Here is a 25,119-nt window from a genome sequence, read left to right as displayed (position 1 = left end):
CATGAGTTTTCAAGTGAGCACATGAATCATGATAGAAGGTAAGAATTTTGTTCAATCAGCGATCTCAATGTCGGATTGACACTATGATCATTGGACAAGCTCATGGAGAACCTCCTTCCATTGAAGGAGCGTCAGACCTTGGTTGAGAGTGAAATTCTGATGATCTCGTCCAGTGCCACCCTTGATCAAATAAAAGATGTTGAAGAAAGTACATTGAAAGATTTGAAGGTGAGAAAGTATGCTCATGGAGACACTAGATATGAACATCATGGAGAATTTGAAGTTCTTGGCATGAAAGAAGGAGAAATTGTAGATGAGTACTTTGCAAGAACCGAGTACTTTGTAAGAACTCTTGTGATTGCAAATAAAATGAAGGCACAAGGTGAGAAGATGGAGAAACTTATAATTGTTGAAAAGGTCATTAGATCAATGACTTCAAGATTTGACTTTGTATTTTGCTTAATTGAGGAGTCAAATAATGTGGGTACAATGTTAATTGATGAACTCTAAAGTAGCCTACGGGTGCATGGGCAGAGGATGAAGGGCATAATAAGGATGCTTAAACATGCTTTGAAAGTTTCTGACTCATGAAGAACTGGAGGAAGATATATAGGTCAAACATGAATATGAGGAGGATAAGCAGAGGGAGTCAACCTATTGACAATCTTGATTCAGAATGAAGTGCATATATGTTTGATCTTGATGAAATATTTAGAGATAATTCGAAGATGACACTTATGGAAAAAGGAATTTTGAAACTCAAAATTCAAGATATAACTCACCTGATCCAATGACGCTTTTTATATACCTAAATTGTAAAATAATTTATTTAACATTGACCAACCACAACAAAAGATTTCATTATCGTATTTCTCTAAGTTTTTAGTTTTCAAATTTAAGTTTAAATTCTAAAAAACTAACACATTATAAGGATATTGGATTATATTATTCTTATGAAATAAAGACACTTAAACATCGTATCTTCATCTAAAATGATCACATGACGACATGCGATAGAAACAGTCATCTGAATCTCAATTTATCTCTTTCCTGCTCATTCTTTCCCATGACCCGTTCTTGAGGGTGATATGGTAGAGAAACTTTATGGTGAAGACATAATCCCTTTTTGGCATTAGTTAGAGAATTTAAATATGTGTGCCTTATCTTTAAACATTTAGCTCATCACCAATATAATAGTGTTTGGTCAAGCATTATGCTCACACTTCATTCAATAGTAGTGACTCCCCCTCAATTTGTTATCCATAAGAATTGAATTTGGTATTCCGATTACACACATTGTGCATTGATAATTTTCGCTAGACCTTGTAGTATCGTCCTAAGAATGTCAAAACATGTTAGGTTTGTTGGATTGATCTTTTTAACACATTGATTTTGATAGAATGAATTGTAAATTTGAACCAACTACTTTCGGTTAACTTGTCTCGTCTAACCGACTAAAAAACGGGATGGTGATATCGCGGGTTGGCATTAGATTCTAAATAATTAAAGAAATAATCGTATATTACTTTTTTTTTTTTTTTAATTTGTTTCTATATATTGAGAGAGCAAAACCCAACGGAGGATTTGGTTAAGCATTGCACTCACACTACTCACTTCTCGCCACCGTAACGAAAACAAAAACCCCCACTTCTTCCGCTGGGGTTCTTCCGCAATCCCCAGAACATGGACGCCGACGATTCCTCCTCCTCTGCTCTCGAAGCCTTCGCCAATATCGACGACGTCAACAACCAAACCAACCACCGTCAAATCATCAGCGCGTCAGACCAACTCGACCTCGAGGCATACATTAGCCTCTACTCCGGCCGGACCAGAATCTCCCGTCTTCTCTTCATCGCCGATCACTGCGGCAACAACACCACAATGCAGTTGGAGGCGCTTCGCTTGGCTTTCGATGAAATCAAGAAGGGAGAAGACACTTTTCTCATGAGGGAAATCGTTAAGAAGATTAATGGTCGTTTGGGTTCTGGTTATGCCCTAGATGAAGCTTGGTGTGATGCTATTGAGAAGAAAGCGGAGCTGAAGAAGGAGAAGCTTGACTCTGAGCTTAATTCCTATAGGGTATATATTCTTCTATAATTTCCAATTTTCAATTTTAGGTCTTGTTGTTTTTCATCATCTTAGTCTAAATTTTCAATGTGCAATGTATAATACTATAATATAACATGTATTTTTGAATATTATTATTAATGTTGATTTTGTTTGTTTGTTTGTTTGTTTGTTTGTTGTATTTATTAAATTTTGCTGAATTTGATTTGAATGTGATAATTGCTATGAACTATGAAGCACGAAAGCGGACACCGGTACGGACACATGATAAAATTTTGAGAAAATTACACAATTCAATGTAATCACATGTGTTGTGTCGGTGTTTTACGGATGCCGGACATTGGGACTAGCCTTCAATCAAAAGTGTCGGTGGTACGGAGATAAATTGTTTAATCTTATTTCCACGAGCTCTTAAAGAAAGCTTATGAAAACAATTTTTAGATTGTATGAAACTAGTTTATTTTATCTTTTGTTAAAGAAATATATTATAGAATCTATAGATAAACACTTATGATATAGGTGCTTAAGTAAGTTGTTTCTCCAAACAGGACATAGTCTTATAGATTATAGGTATTTGTTTTTGTTTATTCATTTTGACTGTATTTGATTGTTTTGCGCAGACGAACTTGATTAAAGAGAGTATAAGAATGGGGTACAATGATTTTGGAGATTTTTACTATGCTCATGGCCAATTGGGGGAAGCTTTTAAGAATTACATTCGGACCCGGGATTATTGCACTACATCGAAGCATGCTATTCATATGTCTCTGAATGCGATTCTGGTCAGCATTGAGATGGGTCAGTATCCCCATATTAGCACCCATGTTAGCAAGGCAGAAGCGGTTCTGGACCCCCTTGACACAATAACAGCTGCAAAGCTACGCTGTGCTGCTGGGTTGTCAAATCTGTTTTCCAAAAAGTACAAGTTTGCTGCTCGAAAGGTTTGTCCAAAGTTATTTGTGTATTTCGATTGTGATTGTGATTGTGACTGCAGTTTTTTATGAGAGCTCTTTGGTTTAAAGTTTTGAAAGATGATGTATATTTTAGCAAAGAGGTTAGATTAGTGTTGTCATTGTCGGATGGTGGATTATGGCGGTGAGCCAAAAATCCTCCATATACATATGGCGGATTGCGTAACGGCCTATTATGACGGAAGAATAGCGGGAAAATCTAAACATACTTATAACATAATTAAACATAATTCAAGCAAATAAAACAAATATAGAAAAAGAAGAAAACAGAATATGCATAAATAGAGCAGATATTACCTTGATTTTTTTAGGGTTGGGTTATTACCCATTGTTGGCCTGGGTTTGGCGGGTCGCACGGCCCAACCCATGCTTTCTCCTTTTACTTCATGTTTTTGTTTTTTCCACTGCGCCGCCATGTTCGATACCTTCATGGTAGCCGCTGTGACCCCACCATAAAAAACTGCTACACAACCGCCTTTGTGTGGCGGTCTGTAAAATCCTGCCTCTGCCATGGCGCCGACATGGCCTATGTTTAATAACATTATTTTAGATTAAAGACCCATTTAGATCGGCTTACTTTTGAGCTTATGCAAAACAGCCTATGCAAATAAATAAGCTTTTAGGTATTATTCACATGCTTGTCAAGGTAGTTTATGAAAAAACAACTTATGAAGATACAATTTTAGTTAGTGGGAATTTATAGTTGTTCAGAAAGGTAATGCTTCATTGTGAAGAAATCATTATTGCTCTGAAGACACAGTGAAATACAAATAGAGTCTTTATGCTGACAGTAACTCGGGTCTATTTCTATACCCAATTTGTGGGTGATCCTTGAAAACATGTTATATGACAACTATGTATATATCCTGTGCAGTCCACTATATGGTTGTTATTTACTAACTGACATCATCCTCTGGTTATGGAGAGGAGGGCCTAAAAATTATTTGCTCTGCTGTAATTGGGGCGATGAAAGAGTGAGTTACTTGGTAAAATTTTTAGCAGGGGGCTTTAGGATGAATCTGTTTTTGATTATGATTATGCCACAACACTTTTTTTTATTCAAGCGCGAGCTTGTTATGAATTTAGTATGTCAATTCTTCAATTGATCTCATTTATTAAGTATTGCATCACTTGTTTTGTCCTTGCTTCTGGTAGAAGTATATTGTGCAATGGTAATTGTTGTGTGGATGAAGGTTGCGTCACATTCTTATGTGGAAAATGTCTTGCTCAAATAGTTGCTATAGAAAAACATCAGAAAAACATCCATGGAGAGGATAGTGGATAACGAGTGACCAAGAGTCAGTGACGGGTTCAAATTGTTTTATTTATTAATTTTGGAGTTTCATCTGTGACATGTGAGTTGGTGTATGAAGAGTTGCCCAGTTTGGTGGAGAAAGCAAAATTGTTATTTATTACTCCCTCCGTTTCAAAATGAGTGTAGCTTTAGCCAAAAAAAAAAATTCAAAATGAATGTCGCTTTACATTTCCAATACAACTTTAATTTTTGTCTTCCAACTTTACCCTCAATAAACACTCCAACTTTTCTCTCACACAATTTTCAATGCAACTTTAATTTTGTTAAAGTAAGGGCAGTTTTGTAAAAGCGTTATATCCAATGATTATTTCATTCTATTTCTTAATCTGTGTGCCAAAGCCTAAAGCGACACTCATTTTGAAACGGAGGGAGTATGATTTATGTGATTTTGATATTATTGTCCAGGACTGTAATACACCAAAAATGAAAGAATACTGACTTTCACATCGTTGAAAATCTCTTAATCTGTATAATCTATCATTTTCATTTTACTTGTGGTTGGAATCAAGATGAGCATTCATATTAATTGTTGGAGGATTCAATATCATTTACCTTTGACTGAATAATGATAAAATGTTCACATTATTGTTTATAATTTTTTGGTGACAGTCTTCATTATCTGTTTCAGTTTATCGAGACTAGCCCCGAACTAGGTAGTCAGTACAATGAAGTGATTTCATCCCAGGATGTTGCAATGTATGGAGGACTTTGTGCTCTTGCTACGTTTGATCGGACAGAGTTAAAGGCATGTACTCGGTTTATTATTCTGCTTGTAAATGGCAATTGTGAGACATTGATTACATTGCCTTTCTGATTTTGTTTTCTTTTATTTGCAGAACAAAGTTATTGACAACACTGTCTTCAGGAATTTCTTAGAGTTAGTGCCTGAAGTAAGGGAGCTTATAAATGATTTTTACTCAAGGTAAGTTGTTGCAGTTTCTTTTTTTCTCTGATGAGTGAACTCCACTCATCACATTTCTGTTTTCTTGCCTAAATGAGCTGAAAATAGATTATCAAGACTCCCCATTTGGTGGAACTGGACTGCCTAGGCTATGTAGTAACCAGATAATATATGGTGCTTAGCTTTATTTATGTTATAATGAGCATGGATTTAAAAAATAATAATAATATTGTATTGTATGCATGGAGAACAGTATTACATGACATTGTTTGTGTGATGCAATAAATGACAAGTATTATTTGTATGTTACAGAAGTCTTTAGTTATAACAAGGGGCATTGTAGAACTGTAGATCCAAACTTAAAATTGATCTCCGGGGTTGGCTATTTTTAACTGAATAATGTAATACATTTGTCAATGTTGTATGTGTGTGATTGTGAGAATCTCTTATTCTTGTCACTATGGGGTAGTGGTGTTGGAGGTAATGGAGAATGCCGTTACTTGAACTTGGTATCTGGATCTGGATATTTCCCATGAATCATGGATTCATTATTACAAGTAATAATTTGACGAATGGTGTATGTATGTTGCAAGAATATTTTTTGTTAGTTAGGTAAAGTGTTGAAGAGGTCACTGTCAATCCTAATTATTATCTATTTGATCTGTATCTTTTCCAATGTATATTCTATGGTGGACTGCCAATATCTTCCTAAGGATTTAGAAGCCCTTCCAACGGACCTAAAGACCCTAGTAAAGGCCTCAACACCCTCCTAAAGGGGCGCCTTTACCAGGGTGCCGCCTCAGCCAGCTTCTAGAAACCTCTAGAGCTTGGCCTAAAAGACTTAAATACCCTCATTACTTACTGTTTAAGTAATCATAAATCAGGCCCACAGAGGGCTATAAATACAACCTTTGAGAGCATTCTCAAGGCATGACCAGTACAATACAAACCCTAATACAATTATTGCACTTTTGCAAGTACATATGGTATTTGGCAAAATGGGGTTGGCTTCTTTTTAAGTTTAGGAGTACTTTATTTCACTAATTCTAATTGGCATGTTATTCAAACTCTGTTTCTTATTTGTTCTTTTGCTTATCTCTCCTCTAAATAATACATTTTCTTTCTTTTTGCAGCCGTTATGCATTGTGTCTGGAGTACCTAGGGAACCTAAAATCAAACTTGTTGCTGGACATACATTTGCATCCTCATGTTGAGTCACTTTATGATCAAATCCGCCAAAAAGCCCTTATCCAGTACACACACCCATTTGTGTCTGTTGATTTGAATATGATGGCTAATGCATTCAAGACAACTGTTGTTGGACTTCAGAAAGAACTTGAGAGTTTGATTACTGATAATCAGATACAGGTTCCTTAGTTTCCTCTGTTTAATTTTAGAGTGAAATGCCTTTTGGTCTCTTAAATTTTAGGTATCAGAAAAGCATAGCTTATGTATCTAATTATGCTTTTGCAGGCACGAATTGATTCACACAACAAGGTTTTGTATGCACGACATGCTGATCTAAGGAATGCTACCTTTCAAAGGGCTCTAGAAAATGGAAGGGATTTTGATCGAGATCTTCAGTCTATGTTCCTGAGATCCTGTCTCCTTAAGTATGAGTGCAGTAAGTCAAGAATTAGGAGGCTGTGATCATGGATTTATCATAACTGGATCAAGTTTTTTGTTTGTTTTGATTCATAGGCATTGACATAGATTGAGGTTCTATACTGAAGTTAGATTGCTTTTGCCTATTCCTTGATTGTCAAGGTGGCAAACGTACATTTGTGCAGAGCGTTACCAACATATTATGGCGTACTTGCATTTGGTGTCTAGTTTTGAGTAGGGATGTTTATATCCATATCAATCCAAATATAAAACGCAAACTGATCTAAATTTTGAAAACTGACCAAAATCGAATACTGTTGGATTATTTTGGATCTTCATATGTGAAGAGTGCTTGCATCGGATTTCAAATTCCTTTTACAAAAGAGATTGCTAGCATCGGATTTCTATTTCCTTTTTCAAATCGAATCAATTTTTTTATGTATAATTTTTTTACCATCTCATTTAACTTTTTGTATGAAAATTATTTTATCGCGACTTTATAATATTAGTATTATAAACATCATTTTATTGTTACTTTATAACACTAGTATTAATATGTTTTTTTTTTTTTTTACAATTTCCCTGAAAAAAACAGATTTTTTACAATTGTAAATTGTACCAGCTGAAAATCGATCTAATTTAAACACCATTTAATTAGATCTGATTTTTAAAGGAATCATCTAAAGACAATGCAAGCTGCCCTATAATCACTGTAGTTGAGTAGAAAAATAAACAAAATACCAATTTATTTATGATAATGATAATGTAACTACAACTTATTTGGGTAGTTGTAAGGACATTTGATAGGTTGAAGCGTGAGTTTGAATTTGAGGTTTTCCACTTTTTAACCCTTTATGTATGTAATTCATGGCAATGAATTGAAATGTAATGTACGATTTCTTACTCTTGAGCATTTATGTATGTAATTCATGCCAATGAATTGAAATCTAATGTAAGATTTCTTACTCTTGAGCATAGAGTAAATTCGATTGGGAGGAAAAATTTACTGTGTACCAAACATATTTTTCGACAAAACGGACTAGATACTTTATTATCTATTACATGGTTAAAAAAAATATGTGAGCATAATTCAGTGATAGAGACGTTGCAAAAGTCTAAGTTTGAATTTGAGATTTCTTACTTATTCATTTTAAGGGATAAAATCATGATTACTAAACTACTTGACCAAAAAAATAAGTTGAATCTTTGTAAAAACTACAAATTATGGTGATCCATCGTAATTTTGTAAAAGTACATGATGATACAACATGCACCTAGTCCATAAATTTATAACACCCTTTAAAAAAATCGTATAAATATAAGATCCTCTATAAATTTTAAGATGCATTTATTACTTTTTTATTTTTAAATATATCTTTTATTAATAATACCAATTTATCTTGTGATAGGAAAAAATTAACAATAAATATAACTATAACAAATGGTAATTTACGTCGGTTCGATAAAATATTATAAGAATCTCTCTCCGGAAAAAATTGGAATTTTTTAACAAACCATAAATTCTATATGAATTTTTAAGCGTAAAAAAATAAAATAAATCATCATCTTGTTAAAATGGGTCTTTTTACGTTTTAATTTGCTAGATTAAGAGTCTTTTATTGTGTATGTGTGCGCCCCTTTACCTCGTATCAATGTTGGATTGTAATGAAACTTCTCTTTGGATTGTACCCCATATCAATATGGTCGGACTTTAATCTGCTATTTTTTTTTTTGTTGCTTTGAAAGAGTCTTTTATTTTGCAAAGCTATATCATTAAGGTTCATTTCATTTAAAATGTGTTGTGTAGAGGACTATATTGATATATTTTGCAAAATATGAGAAAATTTAAAACAATGTGAAGTACAAAACTATTTTTTTTAATAAGTATAAAACTAATGACATTAGTTGTCAATTAATATAGTAACATGATAAACATTTTAATTAGATTAATTGGGGGCCATGACCTAATAGATATTTTATGAAACATTTTAATTTAGTTCAGTTGTAGTGTGTATATAGAAAAAAGTTTATGAAAAATGTGGGGGGACTATGGCCTCTATAGTTCTCCCTTGTCTCTCCGCTACCAGGTATCATCAAACAATTTGTCGTTGGTAGATTTCATGAATCACTTATGATAAATGTTTGATTGATATGTGAGAGGTTCCCTAATGGTGGTAGCCACGGTTATTGCATCCTTAACTTTCCAAATTGCAATAAACCCACCAGGGGTGTTTGGCAATCAAACACAATGCTCACGAAAGTTGTGCACCTAATCAAACATGAAGATCATGAAATTATTATGGTGATATTTGTCTCACCAAATTAAGGAATATCATATGACTTGATTTGGACAATTAATACTTATGGGCCTTAAAAGTTTCCTTTGACTCATTAAAGAAAAAAAGATCAATCTCATAAAGCATCTAAGTGTCATATGCAAGATGTCATGGCATGACATCATCAAATATCACTTCTGATGAGTTGTATCACGCAAACAACTAACAAACAGCTTGCTATGCGCGTCCTTCTCTCTCCATTGCTTGCTGGACATTCTCAAGAACATTCTGGACAACTCAAGATCATTCTTCAATTGTTAATTCTCATGTTTTTCTTCAAGCAAATTGTTTGGAGCGCAAATCACTTACAAATTGGCCAGCTGGTTTTATGAAGGGGGCATCAAGTTTTCAACTTCCGTAAATGGAGGAAGGCTTTGAAGTCTCAAACCAAGAGTTTGCAAAACAAATCAATTATCTCTCACGTGCAAATATCATTCTCTCACAAGCTCTACCAAATACAAACAAGCTTTTTCTCTCTCGTTGTATTTTGGATCATAATCTTTTGAGTTTGTTTTTCATCATACTCTCACAAAAGTGTTGAGAAATCGAGATCAAACAAAAACCATTCATCATACAAATCATATTTGAATTCTCAAGTCTATTTGTAATAATAGTTTGAGAAAGAATTTTAGAAGTCTACGCTGAGGTTGATAATACAGAGTGTAACAGACTGATCTGGTGTGATCAAGAATATATAGTGCTAGTCAGAAGTTTCTGTTAGCAGGATACTTTAGTAGATAATCTGACACGAGGCGTTGGGACTGAAAGTAGCCGACTTTGGTGAACCAGCATAAATCTCCTGTGTTATTATTTCTTCCTTTTCTCTTGTCATTTATTTTACACCACACACACATTAATCACTATTATAATATTTATCTCTCGAGAACAATCTGGTCCTTATTAATTAAATTAATTCAGAGTGCTATGGTCTTAAATTAACCTTTAATATCATCTTGCATTTTAATATAATCATTCTCCAGAACAATCTGGTCCTAATTAATAATTAAATTAATCCAGAGTTCTCTGTTTTCACATTTATCAGTAATAATATTTTATCATTCTTCTCGTTAATATAATCATTCTCCAGAACATTCTAGTCCTTATTTAAACTATTTAAAACACATCAATCTACAGCTCCGTAATTCTTATAAAATAATTGTTTACCATAAATTTGTTTCTCTAACAATTACCAAGATTTTTACTCTTGAGTATATAAACTTATTTAAGTTTCAAGATTAAAATTAAAAAGGGTCACAATTCAAACCCCTTTTTCTTACGACGTTTATTGCTAATTCAAATGGTATCAGAGCTCGTGCTCTAATTTAAAAACACCTAACAAGTGTTGGAGAAAAAAATTCAGGAAGAAGCAATGTCAAAAGAAAGATACATACCAGAAGGTCTATCATGCACAAGACCACCGCTCTTCTTTGGAAAAAACTATTACTTCTGGAAAGGGAAAATGGAACTGTTTCTAAGATCCCAAGATGTGGACATGTGGAAAGTTATCACTGATGGAAATCATGTACCCATGACAACTGATGCAACTACCAAAGTAGAAACAATTACACCAGAGGCATCATGGTCAAAAGAAGATAAAAAAAAAACTTCTAACTTCTAAAGCTCGACTCTATCTAGCATGCACACTAAGCATGGAAGAAAGTGAAAGAGTTGATGAATGTGATACTGCAAAAAAGGTTTGGGACACTCTAAAAATCCATCATGAAGGAACAAGCCACGTAAAAGAAACAAGAATAGATATCCGTGTAAGAAAATTTGAAATCTTCGAAATGAATGAAGAAGAAAACATTGATGAAATGTACTCTGGATTCACATCTATAGTAAACGAATTAAGATCAATTGGAAAAACTTATTCTACCCATGACAGAATAAGAAAAATATTAAGATGTCTTCCAAGCCCATGCAGACCCATGGTTACTGCAATCACTCAGGCCAGATATCTAAACACCTTAGCCCTTGAAGATTGTTGAGACCAAAATACATGAACTGTTTTTACTGTTATGTCTCAAATCTTTATCTGCTTCTCTGACAATAATCGTGTTACTAACAAGTATGTTATGTGGTTGCTCATAATGGTAATGTGTCTCTCAGTGTTTTGCACAGGTGGTGCATATGTGATTTATATTTGGATGATATTGAACCCACTTGATGAAACCTTCTATTACATCACACTTTATTATTGGATTTTTTTGGGTAGGGCAGATTGTTTTGCTGATTCTCATATTTTTCTGCCGCTTTGTGTTTTGGCTGCTCAAGAAGTTCTCCCGTTTTCTGTGTTTGTGCTGAAGGAGAGTTGATGTCTTTAAGCTAAAGGTATGTTTTGATTCAGTTGATTGTGTAGTTGAATTGGATGTTACACAATCACAGATGTTTGATGTATTATTGTATTATTATTATTATACTTATAAATATGAAAAGTTGTAATTGACTTTATTAAGAATACATACATATTCAAGAAAAGAATGATAATTGCTTGGTATAATGGATGAGGTGGATTGAAGATAGTTGAGACCTTGTGATTTAGATTCAACTCCGGTGAGAAAGTAATAATTAAGATAGAAGGCTTTTATTTCAAAAGGCAATGGAATATTTTAATGTTATTTTTTCAAAAGATAGAAGGCCCAAAGCAACCAAAAGAATAAGAAGCAAGCCCGTTAATCCCAAACCCAAATAAATAAATGGATGAATCGGTAGCAAAAGCAGAATCTGGAAACGAAACCCTAAGGATAAACTGCTTCTCGTTTTCGTTATCCGTAACATATCTAATCAGCTATGGAAGTTATTAAGGTAATATATCCCTTTGCTCTTGTTCTTGTCGATTGTTGAAGTTTGTTTTTGTATCGATGCATAGAATAATAATGAATGAATTATTGTGTTTTTTTTTCTTTCGGTTAATTCGAAGATGGAAGGTTGTTATAGAGACGTGGTAGGTGAAGAAGAGGATTCGATGAAAGCATTGAAGGAAGCTATGGACATTTCCGTTGTTTTGGAAGGGAAGGTAATATATTCTTTTGCTCTCGTTCTTGTAGATTGTTGAAGTTTGTTTCTACTTTCTATATCGATGCATAGAATAAATAATAATGAATGAATTATGTGTTTTGTTAATTCTTAGATGGTTCCAGAAGATGATTCAATGAAAGTATTTAGGGAAGGGATTAGTTTGGCTATCAACTTTTGGTGGGTTATTCGATTGAAATTAAGGTACAAAAGCTTCTCTGACTATGGGTCGTCCCCCGAGCGATGTGTTGAATGGCTTTGTGACAGCATATTTTCTCGTTTCATTCGATCCAAACACCTGCCTTCAGCAACTATTAAACTTCAACTTGAACTTCAACTTATTTCTTTCCTTCATGTTCCTCCTGAGGATAACAGCACTCCAGAGGTGCGTTGCGTGCCCTTAATTTTATTGCTTCAATAATCATTTTCTATTTTTTTCAACCGTCCGTGTTTGCAATCAATCTTTACTCTTATTTTGTATTGTAGGTTTGTGATCAACTAGTGTCTATGTACCAAGAATGCTTACAACATGATTTTAGCTCTGTTCAGATTCTCAAGGAAGCCGATGCTCATCGGAAACGAGTAAATAAGTTTCAAATAGATAGCCTACCCTCTATTCAGAAAAATAGGAAGACCATACTTTACCTGCAAGATCGTTTCCGGCAGGACTACCTTAACAATTTAAGCCAATCCACCTCTTTTAAAGAGAGATTCAAGAATTCTATTCTTCTCAGTATTCGCCTTGGTGACATTCCCCCCTCCTACCTTGAGACATTTGAGGAAGAGGTAACTAAGTTTGGAATGGAAACTTACCTCAAAAAGTATGGAATGGAAACAACTCCCTCTGTTGAGATCATCCAGGAAACCCCCTCTTTTGATAATAGAATCCAGGAAGCCAACGTTAGTTGTCCTCTAATGCAGCAGAAACAGGTAACATATAATCGACCTTAACTTACCTGGTTATTACTGTGTCCCCCTTTCCTTTCCTCATAATAACAGTTTTTGTATTTTTTAATTTGAAGGCTAATTCTTCGTCCGAGATGGATGGTTCTAATCTTACTAACTCAATCAGAGTTTTTGAAGAAGGGGTTCGTTTGCTTATGGAGGATTTGTGGGCGCGTCATGTCTTCATTCACAACAAATGTGCCTCTAATCCCTCCCTAATGCTTCAGCAACTTGCTGAAGACATCCTCTTTTGGTTCACTCAAACCATAAGTAAGCACGTTAAATTAATCACTTAATTGATTTCTTTTCTTTTCTTTTTTCTAATCCTTTTTTTTTTTTCTTTCGGAAAAAGAGCCGGTTTCTTTTGATTACATAGAATGGATTGTCAGGAACGAATTGTATCCTCTCCCTATTCCTGCAAAAATTGTCTTTGCCACCACTAAAGAGGTATATGTCATTTTTCCATTTTTTATATTGCTTTAGAATTATCTCTTATTCCTATTATGAATTTTTGGCTTTGTTTTATTTTTGGTTCTTCTATTTTCTTAAATTCACGATTTCTATTTTATGTACAAAGAATGCTTACAATGTTCCACTTGTTCCTGATTTACATAGGTAGCTAAGAAACTCATGGTTATGTATGAAGAATGCTTACAAGGTAATTTTAGCTCTGTCGAAAGCCTATCTCCGGGAACTGCTCAACCTCATCATCTAAGTGAGTGATTTTGGAATTAATATCTTTGTATTTATGATTAATTTATATAAATTCTGAAGAACATTGCTCGAATGAGTTGCATGATTTTCGTATAGACTATTCTCTATCCAAGTGCAACTTCTCCATACAGAGTAGTGTAATATTTACCTTCACCCCATTTTTTCGTATCTGGTTATTATACTTTATACCAATGACTGGTGTGGCAGTATTTACACCTTCTCGATGTCATAACCGAGTGTAACATGATCATGTGGCTTGTCATATGTTTGTTTTCTTTTGACTTCAATTATTGTTTGGCTTAATTAATGATTTGGTCCCTTAAGTTATTTGTTGGTTACATTTTGGTCCCATAAGTTATTAACGTTACAATTTAGTCCCTTAACTTACTTTTTGGTTTCGTTTTGGTCCTTTGACTTATTTTTTGGTTTCGTTTTGATCCCTTAACTCTAATAACACAAAGGACCATAGTGGTTGACGGAGGAAGAGTTAAGGTACCAAAACGAAACCAAAAAATAAGTTAAGGGACCAAATTGTAACGTTAATAACTTATGGGACCAAAATGTAACCAACAAATAACTTAAAGGACCAAATTGTAACGTTAATAACTTATGGGACCAAAATGTAACCAGCAAATAACTTAAGGGACCAAATCATTAATTAAGCCTTATTGTTTTGAAAAAATGATATGATTTGTGTTGGAACTTAGAGGAGTCTACCAAATCACCCAATTTTAGGAATCTTGCTAAACCTTTTTATAAAACTAGATTTTTATGTGTTATGGTTTTAGATTATAGTTGTTTTCAATCATTAATTTATGCTTTGTTCTTTCAATTTACTTACAAAATTTGTATGCGTGATTCTGATTTAATTTCTAATTTGCACATGTCAGGAGGGCAAAGTAATACCGATAGCAGCCCTTGATTTGACCGGTAATGTTATTTAGATTTTGCATTTTTTCAATCCTAAATGCAGCTGAACCTATTTCATTTATCAAACTAGTTACAAACCCGTGCTTCGCACGGGGGTTTAGTAACGTATTTGACAAAATATTATATTGAAAGGATAGATTGCGAAATGACAGATAATTATAGATCATAATATAATATTTAGAGTACTCTTGCATTACGGATTACAAAATTAAATCTTCAAAATGGCTTGATCACGAGTAACAAATAAAAACATATTTAGTCAGCGGTAGAAACACTTTTCCAATAATAATTGATATCTATCTATAAACCAATGAAAACCCTATTACCAAAGCTACCTGATTATATCATTTTGACTTTCAGCTTCAACATATATAAATCCTTTCACATGATCTACAACAAAGGCAGATATTAACTGCAATTTAGTATCAAGTTCTTTCAGGTGAACAAACTTCTGCATCAGACAGATAGCTGAAAGCCTCTCTACCTACTTTATATCATTTTGTGTTTTAGCTTCAACGTATATAAATCTTTTCACATGATCTACAGCAAATGTCAATTGATACCCATGGGTACGGGTAATATGATACATGTCCCCGCCCCGTTGGATAAATATGATACTCGTGTCCACCCCGTATCCTCGTGGGTACCCACTATACGGGTACTCGTGGGTATTGAGGTATCCATTGGTACCCATGGAATTTTGAATTTATTTATTTTTTGGTACAAATAATAACTTTTTTAATTACCAAAAAACTTCAACTTTTAAACATCCATACATAATCCACTCAAAATTTCATAAATCATACATAATTCATAGAAAATTCATGATTCTTATATAATCTACATGTTTTATGATGTGAATGAAGTGGAAACGGTGAACTTAATAAGATGAATTAAAAAAATTTAAAATAAAAATAGGTTATTATTGAGGATTTTTAGGTGGGCGGTAAAAATTTCTTCAATAAGGTACCAACTTTAAGTAATAAGATATGATATATAAAGATATATTAATAATTTACTTAATTTATTATCGGGTATGGGTACCCGTGGGTATGGATACAATCCAATCCGTGTCTGTGTCCATATAATAATGGGTAGTCAAATACCCATTTATTATACCTGTGGATACCTGTTTAGCTACTCGCTCCATACCCGTGACGGATTTTACCCATGGGCATGGGTATTTTTGCCACCCCTAGCAAAGGCAGATATTAACTGCAATTTAGTACCACATATATAAATCATTTCACAAGATCTACAGCAAAGGCAGATATTAACTGCAATTTAGTATCGAGTCCTTTCATGTGAATTATAGGCACTTTTAAAAAACTTATTTTAAAGGAGAGATGTTCAAATTACGGAATATTACCATTCTTCGTAAATTTGAGAATGAAGGTCGCATAATCCAAATATTTGTGATGCATGGTCTAAGGCATGGGGTTCAGTAACGTATTTTGTAAAAAAATTGTTCCGAAGGAAGAATGAACAAATTAATGAATATTGCACAAAAATTATAAATCTTTATCAAAATATTTATTAAAGCTTTATCAAGTGCAGGAAAACATCATAAATTACATATTAGTTAAAATTATAAAAGTGAGCGCTATTGTCATAGTTACTAAAAAGGGATTAACACCAATATTTACATGACACAAAATGAACGAAAGAAACACATTAAACTCTTTAGCGTCTTGTGTAGGAAATTGGTTATTAATAATTTGACTGTTAAAAAATAAAAAATCTCTTTAACGTCAAAAAAGTAATATCAGCTGAGCAATATTCAGTCTCTTCACATATGCTTAGTAATATTCAGTCTGGAAGATTACATTGAAAGGATAGATGGTAAAATGACAGATAATTGTGAATCATTGTAATATGTCAAAATATAAACCTTAAAAACCAAGAACCATCAAATTAGTTTTAAATAGTTAAAAATAAAAAATTGTAAAATAATTAAAAGTTTTTAAAAATATAAAAATTGGAAAATAGTAAAAAAAAAATTGGTGAGGTAGCACTCAACCAAGAAACACTAAAAAAATTATATGCATTAGTGTAACAAAAAAACAAACAGACGGACATAAAATATTACTCTAAACGTTAATGTGTGTATATATTCGCGAGGTTGAAGAAATGAGATAAAAATATTTGGGATCATTAAATGACAGCGTGAATAAAAATATTTGTGAGATTGTGATGATTAAACGATATTGAAATTAAATATATAAGTGATAAAAAGATAATAAAATTCCTTTGAAAAAAAGGTAATAAAATTAAATGGAACCTCCTTAAAAAATTAATGGAACGGTTAAAAAAAATAAAGGTAAGTAAATTGTCAATGATGACTACCTAAGATCATGCTGAAAATTAAACTTCTTATTTAAACCTTACATGACATTTTAATTGGTATAAGGAGTTAGTTATGTTAGTTACAATCAGTTAGAGTTAGTTTAATTACTTATATGTCAACCAACTCTCTCTTCTTCTGTGTACCTCAGTCAATACAAGAATGATTCATTTTCTCCAAAATCACTCACAATCAGAATCTTCACCACTCTCCATAAGATGCACATTGCATAATAATATCAGATCTGACACAAAAAACCAACCATAAAATAAACCTTCATTCAAAAAGATGTGCAAGAATACTTTGATAGTCAAATAAAATACCTAACAAAGAATATTTCTTTTTGGAATCATGTTTAAATGAACATCTATGTATGCATAAACATCCATGTTTAAAATAAATATAGAGCAAAATTTTATCATGGTATAACAGGACAACTTCTTAAAGGAATTACTTAATCAAAGAACCAGGGGTGGTATGAAAATAAACATTTTTACCTTAACTTCATAGTCTGGGTATTGGCCAAGTGCATCAAGGAGACAAGGAGTTGCAAGCTTTGCAATCCAACGTGCAGAAACATTTTTTGTAATGTTCTCTGAACTTCTCTAGATTGGTTCAACCTTGCTATTGTGATTGAGGGCAAGTTTAGATATGAGCCATATCAAGTAGAGTTAAAATTCAAACAATTCTGACCCGTGTAGTCTAGAACTGTAGAAGCAGATCCAATGGCAGCAGGACTGAAATTGGGAAACTTTTGCTTGATTAGTGCAGCAAGACCAGCAACATGAGGTGCAGCCATGCTTGTCCCAGACATCATTGCAAAATTTTAAGTACTTTCCTTGAGCTTCATTTCTAAACTCTAAATGTTTTTGCACCTAATGAAATCAAGTTCCAAATTGATTAACATGTGTTCTTATGCATCAACTGTAATCTAGATAAGAATGAGTATATATCATAAATCATAATTTGTAAAGTGCTACCTCAATTTGTTCATAAAGTTTCTTTTGTACGTCCATTTGTACTTCAAGAGCCTCAGCAATCTTCAAGCTTCTAGTAAACACAACATTTGATCAATAAATACTTCAAACATCAACAAAAAAATGTTCAAATATTTGCCCAATATCAAATTAACTACAATTTGTGTAGTTACCTTCAGAAATAAGTCGAGGAGCCATGTTAATAGGACGCATATAGTGATCAATGATTCCAGCTGGTAAAGGAGAAGCTGCAAGAGCAAGATAGAGCTTCTTCACTTTTTTCTCCTGAAAAAAATAATTGACTGTTTAATAATTTGCACATTCACTTGGAGTGAAAATCAAACAGCTCATGCCTTGTGAGAGTGTGTTTTTATAAGTAAAACCGTATAAGATTGTTCTAGTATAAGCTATGAAATAAAATCATGAGTTGCACGTATCTTGCCGTCAAAGACAGAGCGATACTCTTTATTCCTAGCCAATACTACACTGCACGTAAATAACAATATGAAATAATACTCTTTATTCCAGTCAGAAGATCTATTTCCACCTGAGAAATAATTTCCATTATTTAGAATGATGGCATACAATAATTCAGCTCAGTTACTTCAGTAATACGACTGGTGTGACAATTTAAGTACTCTACATTCAATAAAAGTAGCTTTGAATGAACTTATACCATTAAGGTTTGAGATGTGCATAGAAAAACATATTACCTCACTTATTGCAGCACCATAATTAACACACATCATCGAGTTATTGCTGGGTACGTAAAATGAAGACGCTGATAAGTTCACAGATTGCATGTATGCCTGCAGATTGATAAATAGTCAGCAAAAGAAGAAAAATAATTATTTTCCCTCAACTCCATTGCACATTTAGTCCCTCAGTATTTTCCACTTTAAAACGGTTGGATTATTCTCCCATAAATTGTGAACATGCTAAGTGCCACTTTCCGCACACATACTATTAGACCTTAACAGGTAAAGGTTGAGGCAGTGTATTTCATGCACAATTACAAATACAAAGATATACCTCATGCACAATTATAAATACCATGATAGATGCATCAATATGAAATGAAAAATAAAAGTTTCTATAATTTACTGCAGACAACAGTGAAATTTAAACATAAATAGTTTTTTCATATGGATCGTAAAGAGAGAAAACAGATAAAGTACTATTTCCTTCATGTTACACTCATGATTAGGATGTTCTCAAAACTTATTGCTGAAGAGAAATACATCAATATTTGAATATAACCCCGTTAACATAACAATAATGTAGCTACCTGAAGAATAAGTGTCTCCCACTTGATAGAGCCCATTTCTTCCTGCAGCTTTTCCTTGAGAGGCTCCAACCTTTCAACCAAGATATTGCAGCTAAGCCTAACTGCTTTGCAGCTTGCCTCTGATGTAGTACTCCCAGCAGTGAATCCCCCTTGAATCAAGCTCACTGTATCAGCTTGTACAACCCTTACTTTGTCCAAGAGACTTCTAGTTCCAGCACATTGAATTGCACCGAGGGCGAATGCAGCCATTTGTTTAACCTTTGTCCAGAGACCCTGACCAATTTCAATTCCACCAACTTCATCAACATTATGGTCACTGTTTCATCCAATTCTTCTTACCTTTGCTGCATTCATTGTTGTTGTTGTCGTCTTCATCCCATATATATAAGGGCCCATAAACAATAAATAGATTAGGAGAAAAGAGTTAACAAAATGCAATAGTAATCAATCTACATTACTCAAAAGTTTGCAATCAAAAAGGCATTTTCCCTTCAAATGATTATATATTTCTAAACTAATTTCACATCTCAAAGTTACAAATGTTAGAATAGAGAAGGGAAAGAAAAGTTTTTTACCCTGGCTTTTCCGCCGCAAACATTTCAAATGTGCTTCTCCACCATGACACGATGTGCGGTCCAGCACTATATTAGAAGTTCGTCACAATTATCATCAACACAAAAACTAACAATTCAAGCGGATAAAATTCAAGAGTTTACCAGTTGGAACACCACATCCAAGAAGATAAACTTTGTCCAAAGCAGCATCTGGATGAATCTTAGCAACAATAACCTATGCAACCCAATACCCTACATAAATGTATCAAACATAAAGTTTAAAAGAAGTTAACACTGCACAAAGAAAGTGAAGGGGAGTTTTATGCAGGATTTTGAAGAAAAACTCACCAATTTCTATTTAAAGTTTCTCCTTCAGAGTTCAGACCTTCACCATCACTGTTGCATAAATCAACTTTAGTATTTTCAGAGGAAAAAAACAACTTTCCTGAAACATGGTTAAGGAAAACGATGAATGATATACGGCCACAGATTGAAAGAAACAACCAAAATGTTCCATCTTAAATACTTAAAGATAGGCGAAAAAAATAGAAAACACAGAAATTTGATAGGGATTCTATAAATTAACTTAAAACTGAAATTAACTTGATAGTTGAAGAGTTTCTTCAATCAAACATATGACCAAAAATGATAGCAACTACTTTGATAACTGTTTTCATATAAACTATAAATTGTTTTCATAAACTATAGACAGTCATAAGTTGTTTATATAAATTCTGCCAAATAGTCTCACAAATGTTTATGTTGATAGATAACCTCAAATAAGTCAATCCAAACATGCCTATGGACAATAAATGCTATAATCGACTGAGTAGGATGAGCAGCTAGGACCAAATCAACAGTTTGATTCTTCAAAGCACCAAAGACTTCCAGAGGAGTCTTCTTAAGTTCAGTCACAAGACTCTTGAATGTCTCTTCAATATCTGACTCAGTTATGGAAGAATTTTCATCAGCAAAATCACCTTTCTTTAGTAACCTAATCCTTCTTCTATATGCAATTTGAACTTCTTCAGCTAAATTTACCAAACTAAGCATGTGAGAAAATGATTTGGCTATAACAATAGAATCTCCAGCATCAAGACCAGTCAGCATATTCCCAGGTTCCTCCAATTTCTCTGGCCTATGCTTCCCATCATACTCTGCTGATAGCTCATAACAATCTTGAACCTATCAACCATCAAATTCCCAAAACTCCTAGCCACAAGTACATACATCAAATATCAACTATTTTCAAGGCCAATTTTGAAAATTATATTATCAAATATCAACTATTTTTTCATCCATGACCAAAAGCAGTTTCTTTTCAATAAAAATTTAAGTGGGGTTCCAGAAAAATGTCAATATTATGCTAAAAAAAGTAATAATTTTTCATAAGCATAAGGAATTGAAATTACAGATTCATTTACTTAAAAACAATATTTTGAATTACACACAAAAATAAAACCTTTAGCACACAAAGGCTCAATATAAGAAAAGACATAGGTAGAACACATACTCAAGTCCAATTTTGAAATTATGTATAATATAAACTAATTCCATATCCAAGACCAAAAACAGTTAAGGACATTCATCATAAAACAGGGTTATAAAAAACATTAAAGGACAGACCTGAAACAAATTGATTTTCAGACCATTCATCATAAAACAATTACAGCATCAATATTTTAACCCTACAATTTTTACATTCAATTTAAATATAAATTTACATAGAACATACCTTATGGGATGAAATTATCATAGATTAAAATCTAGAAGTGTCTTGAAAAAAAAAAACAAAAATCAATAAACAACTTAAAAATAAAACTAATTAACTGAAAATTAAAAAAATTGTAGCTAAAGAAAAAAAGCTATTTGACAATACTGGCATAATTTTAACAGATCAGATACAAAGGAAAATGGTTGATATTAGACTGTAACAGAGACTACCATTCAACACCATTCAGATCAAATTCAACCATGTCCCTATGTATCTTCTTAAACAGACACTTTTCTTAAATCTTTCACAGAAAACATCAAACAGAAATGATTTACAATCACTTGTACAAAAATTTACCTCCAATTCTTCTTGTTTCTTCCTCCAATTGCAAACCCAACCCCCATACTTTCAATTAAGCTTTCTTTGAATAAGGAGACACATATGCAGCAACTTTAATTAACCCTTCATTAAGAAATTGAAATTGGGGCTGAAAAGGGTTAGGGTTTGGATGAAATTGAAATTGAAATTGGGCTTGATAGAATAAGCTTACCTTAATTTCCTTTGCTTCTAAAATCGGTGCAGATCAGAGTGTTGGACGGCGAGGTCGACGGCGGCGATGCGGCGATTTCTTTCTCTCCCCTCTCCTCTTCCGTTCTTTCTCTCGTCCCCCTTCTTCCTCTCCCGTTCCCGTTTCTCTCGTCCCCCTTCTTTTGTTTTTTTTTTGGGGGGTCCAATTACCAATTTACCAAAATACCCCTCAGAAGGGCAAAATGGTAATTTCTATGGACATTTATTTTCATATTAGGTATAGATACTTTATTTGTTAATAGTCTGTAAGTGATGGTGGATTTGTTAAAATACTTCTCAAAAAACCCCAACGTATCCAATAAATGTTCTTGGAAGTTGGAATGCGGGGACTAAACTAGATTGTGGTGTGAGGAATTTTTATTTTTTAGAAGATTAGTTTAACTTTTTCTTTTACAAAAAACGGAATAAGTTGTACTTCATATGTTATTATTTACCAATATAGTAAATGCTGGAATTGATTCGATCTTTGTAATGGAGCAATCATAAAGGCTTAAGGCTTTGTTTGCGAGTTTGGAGGGGAAGGGAAGGGAAGGAAAGACTTGGAAAGAAAAGGAAGGAGTAAGTGGAAGAAATAGAGGACATTGGAAAGAGGGGCTTTGGGGGGATTATTTTTCTTCAAAATATAAAACTGTCCTCGTTTGGGGACTAAAAAATTGTATTGGAGGAGGGTTTTGGGGGGTTTAGGAGGGTTTATATGAATTCTTTAAATTTAATATATATTGTTATAATATTCTTAAAGTTAAAAATATATTAATCATAAGCATTAATTTATCACTCTCTAAAAAGTACTTTTTCAAAAAATGTAAAAGATTTCTCAATTTTCCCTTACATTTCTCTCCCCCAAAGCCTTTCCTTTCCACTCCCCTTCAAACTCCCAAACAAAGCCTAAGGGTAGCTTAAACTCTCTCTCTTTCTCTCTCTTATAAACTGATTGAGAACGAAAGAATTCCAGAGAAAAACTATGAACTGGTAGCTATTCTGAATGGGAATTTTGCATCATAAACTCTCTATCTCTTATATAGGGTACATTGATACCAAATGATGTAGTAGGGATTGAACCTAAAAAACCTCACAGGCAATAACGACCTTTTATCATCAATCATTAAACGCCTACTTCTCTTATCTGAAAATAGTTAAATGTACGGTATTCTAAAAAGTATAACATTAAATGTAGTAAAGTTATTTGAAAGTTGCTTATAGTTTAGATCGTTTTTGCTTGTAAGCGATAGCAGAGGCTAGAGGGAGTGCGTGAGACAGAAAATTGTCCCATGATTTAGTGAGGGACAGAAATTTGGATGTTGTGTTGTCTCGTGCATGATAACCTCTACTTGAAAGATGATAAGTGATAACCTTTTGTGTCTCATGTTGTATTGTCCACTCTATTGATATGAAATTATTAGTATCTTATTAAAACTAGTAACATAACTCACTTTTTTTATTTATTATGGCATATGTATTGTGTTGATGTGATGTTTGTAATTATATTATTATTATTATTATTATTATTATTATTATTATTATTATTATTATTATTATTATTATTATTATTTTTTGACAAACCGTTGCGTGTTATTCTTATTGTTCGTTTTATATTTTGCAGGTATTGAAGAATGCATAATATTTAAATAATTCAAATGTTTCTTCAGTATATGTTACAAGGAGAATGTTAACTTGTGCCTTTAGGGCATATGTTAAGAATTTCACTAATAAAAATTATGTATCGGAAATTGTGTTAATTTATTTGTCAAAATGTTTAATATTAAATTATTTTCAATAAATTCTTACCATTAATGGAATGACATTAATGCTTAACATGTGTTCTTAGAGCACATGTTAACATGACCCATGTTACAATAACAATATTTAAAGTTATAGCACTCGTTTGTGGATTGCCGTGTTTTGCACTCATAATGATTTGAAACATATTACTCCCTCCGTCCCATAATACTTGACACAGTTGACCTTATTACGCATGCCAATGCATAATTTAAGCATAAATATCTTGAATAATATATTAGAAAAAATTATGAAAATTTAATATTTTGAAAATATTCATCGAGACGAATCTAACGACATCTTATATGATATTATTTATCTTTGTATATTAGTAGAATAACACGGTCAAAGTAAGTTAGGTCAAAATTGCACATTTTCAAATGGGTCATCTATTGCGGGACGGAGGGAGTACTAATTTATGTTGTTTTAACTCAATGTTGACTTTGGAATTTACTATTGTGCCAATGTTGACCTTACAATTTCTTATTGTGCCAATTGATTTTTTTTTTAATTGTTATTGTGCCAATTGATAAGATCACCTATTTTTGTAGTGTTGGCAATTAACATGTTTCTATTAACTTTAATTATTATTTAAAGTTTTTTTTTTTTTAAGAATAATTTAAGCTCTTCACTCTTAAATTTTGTTGTTTGATAAAACTGATAAGAACCGTGCCATTTCCTTGTTTGTTAAGATGGGTATGGGTAATTATCGGGTCGGGTCGATTGAATCATCGGGTTTGCATGTTAACCCACACCCATGAACACCCCTTAGTCCAATGACTATGACATGAGTTGTGTCGATGAGCGTGATGAAATGGTGATGGGGTGAAACCAGAGGTGAAGCAGCAAGATTTTCATCTCTCTACGATATTAAACAAATAAAGTTAGAATTATTGAATTGAAAATGCAGAACTATTCGAAAAAATGCATTTTCATCTTGATAATTAACTCGTTGAATTTGGTTTATGAAATGAAATAAACTGAATTTGAGTTGAAAATTAAATTCGTTAACTACATGAGCGAAATTTGAACTATATATGGTTTTTTTTGTTTGGTTTCATTTTTGGCCCCGTAAAAAT

At 33.1% G+C, this 25,119-nt stretch overlaps 3 protein-coding genes, 1 long non-coding RNA gene and 1 pseudogene across 16 annotated transcripts; 3 read left to right on the top strand and 2 right to left on the bottom strand.

Moving 5' to 3' along the window:
• Positions 1-1,586: 1,586 nt before the first annotated feature.
• On the top strand, positions 1,587-7,197 carry LOC146908559 (COP9 signalosome complex subunit 1-like). Its single transcript, XM_085729864.1, has 6 exons — positions 1,587-2,079; positions 2,688-3,008; positions 4,982-5,098; positions 5,190-5,275; positions 6,388-6,622; positions 6,728-7,197. The coding sequence occupies exons 1-6, from the start codon at positions 1,684-1,686 to the stop codon at positions 6,902-6,904; spliced, it is 1,332 nt and encodes a 443-aa protein (XP_085585990.1). The 5' UTR covers positions 1,587-1,683; the 3' UTR covers positions 6,905-7,197.
• Positions 7,198-8,908: 1,711 nt separating this feature from the next.
• On the top strand, positions 8,909-11,636 carry LOC146908558 (uncharacterized; annotated as a pseudogene).
• Positions 11,637-11,914: 278 nt separating this feature from the next.
• Positions 11,915-24,192, top strand: LOC146908555 (uncharacterized). Of its 3 annotated transcripts, none has more exons than XM_085729855.1 (9): positions 11,915-12,000; positions 12,116-12,211; positions 12,326-12,595; positions 12,697-13,140; positions 13,233-13,425; positions 13,508-13,602; positions 13,771-13,870; positions 14,760-14,799; positions 23,865-24,192. In XM_085729855.1, exons 1-8 carry the CDS (start codon positions 11,986-11,988, stop codon positions 14,789-14,791), a joined length of 1,245 nt encoding a protein of 414 aa, XP_085585981.1. In that variant the 5' UTR covers positions 11,915-11,985; the 3' UTR covers positions 14,792-14,799; positions 23,865-24,192. The 3 variants fall into 3 exon arrangements, with proteins under 3 accessions (XP_085585981.1, XP_085585983.1, XP_085585982.1); XM_085729857.1 differs by having other exon boundaries at positions 13,771-13,813; positions 14,763-14,799; positions 23,865-24,060; XM_085729856.1 differs by having other exon boundaries at positions 13,771-13,813; positions 23,865-24,060.
• Positions 17,158-20,220, bottom strand: LOC146908557 (abscisic-aldehyde oxidase-like). 5 transcript variants are annotated; one of them, XM_085729862.1, is made up of 8 exons: positions 20,125-20,220; positions 19,984-20,049; positions 19,409-19,777; positions 18,834-18,929; positions 18,294-18,667; positions 18,124-18,193; positions 17,641-18,018; positions 17,158-17,387 (listed from the first exon to the last, which is right to left on the bottom strand). In XM_085729862.1, the coding sequence occupies exons 3-5, from the start codon at positions 19,655-19,657 to the stop codon at positions 18,602-18,604; spliced, it is 411 nt and encodes a 136-aa protein (XP_085585988.1). In that variant the 5' UTR covers positions 19,658-19,777; positions 19,984-20,049; positions 20,125-20,220; the 3' UTR covers positions 17,158-17,387; positions 17,641-18,018; positions 18,124-18,193; positions 18,294-18,601. The 5 variants fall into 5 exon arrangements, with proteins under 5 accessions (XP_085585988.1, XP_085585984.1, XP_085585986.1 ...); XM_085729858.1 differs by having other exon boundaries at positions 18,294-18,405; XM_085729860.1 differs by having other exon boundaries at positions 18,124-18,190; positions 18,294-18,405.
• Positions 21,067-22,381, bottom strand: LOC146908556 (uncharacterized). 7 transcript variants are annotated; one of them, XR_015020392.1, is made up of 4 exons: positions 22,227-22,381; positions 22,034-22,138; positions 21,698-21,738; positions 21,067-21,174 (listed from the first exon to the last, which is right to left on the bottom strand). It is a non-coding gene; the product is annotated as an uncharacterized LOC146908556 (long non-coding RNA). The 7 variants fall into 7 exon arrangements; XR_015020396.1 differs by having other exon boundaries at positions 21,092-21,174; positions 21,698-21,728; XR_015020393.1 differs by lacking the exon at positions 21,067-21,174 and adding an exon at positions 21,571-21,588.
• Positions 24,193-25,119: the final 927 nt, after the last annotated feature.

Source organism: Medicago sativa, chromosome 7, assembly GCF_051527215.1.
Source record: "Medicago sativa cultivar Bolivia chromosome 7, Bolivia_mono, whole genome shotgun sequence".
In the NCBI taxonomy this organism is placed as follows: Eukaryota; Viridiplantae; Streptophyta; class Magnoliopsida; order Fabales; family Fabaceae; genus Medicago; species Medicago sativa.
This window is presented reverse-complemented; position numbering and strand designations above follow the sequence as displayed.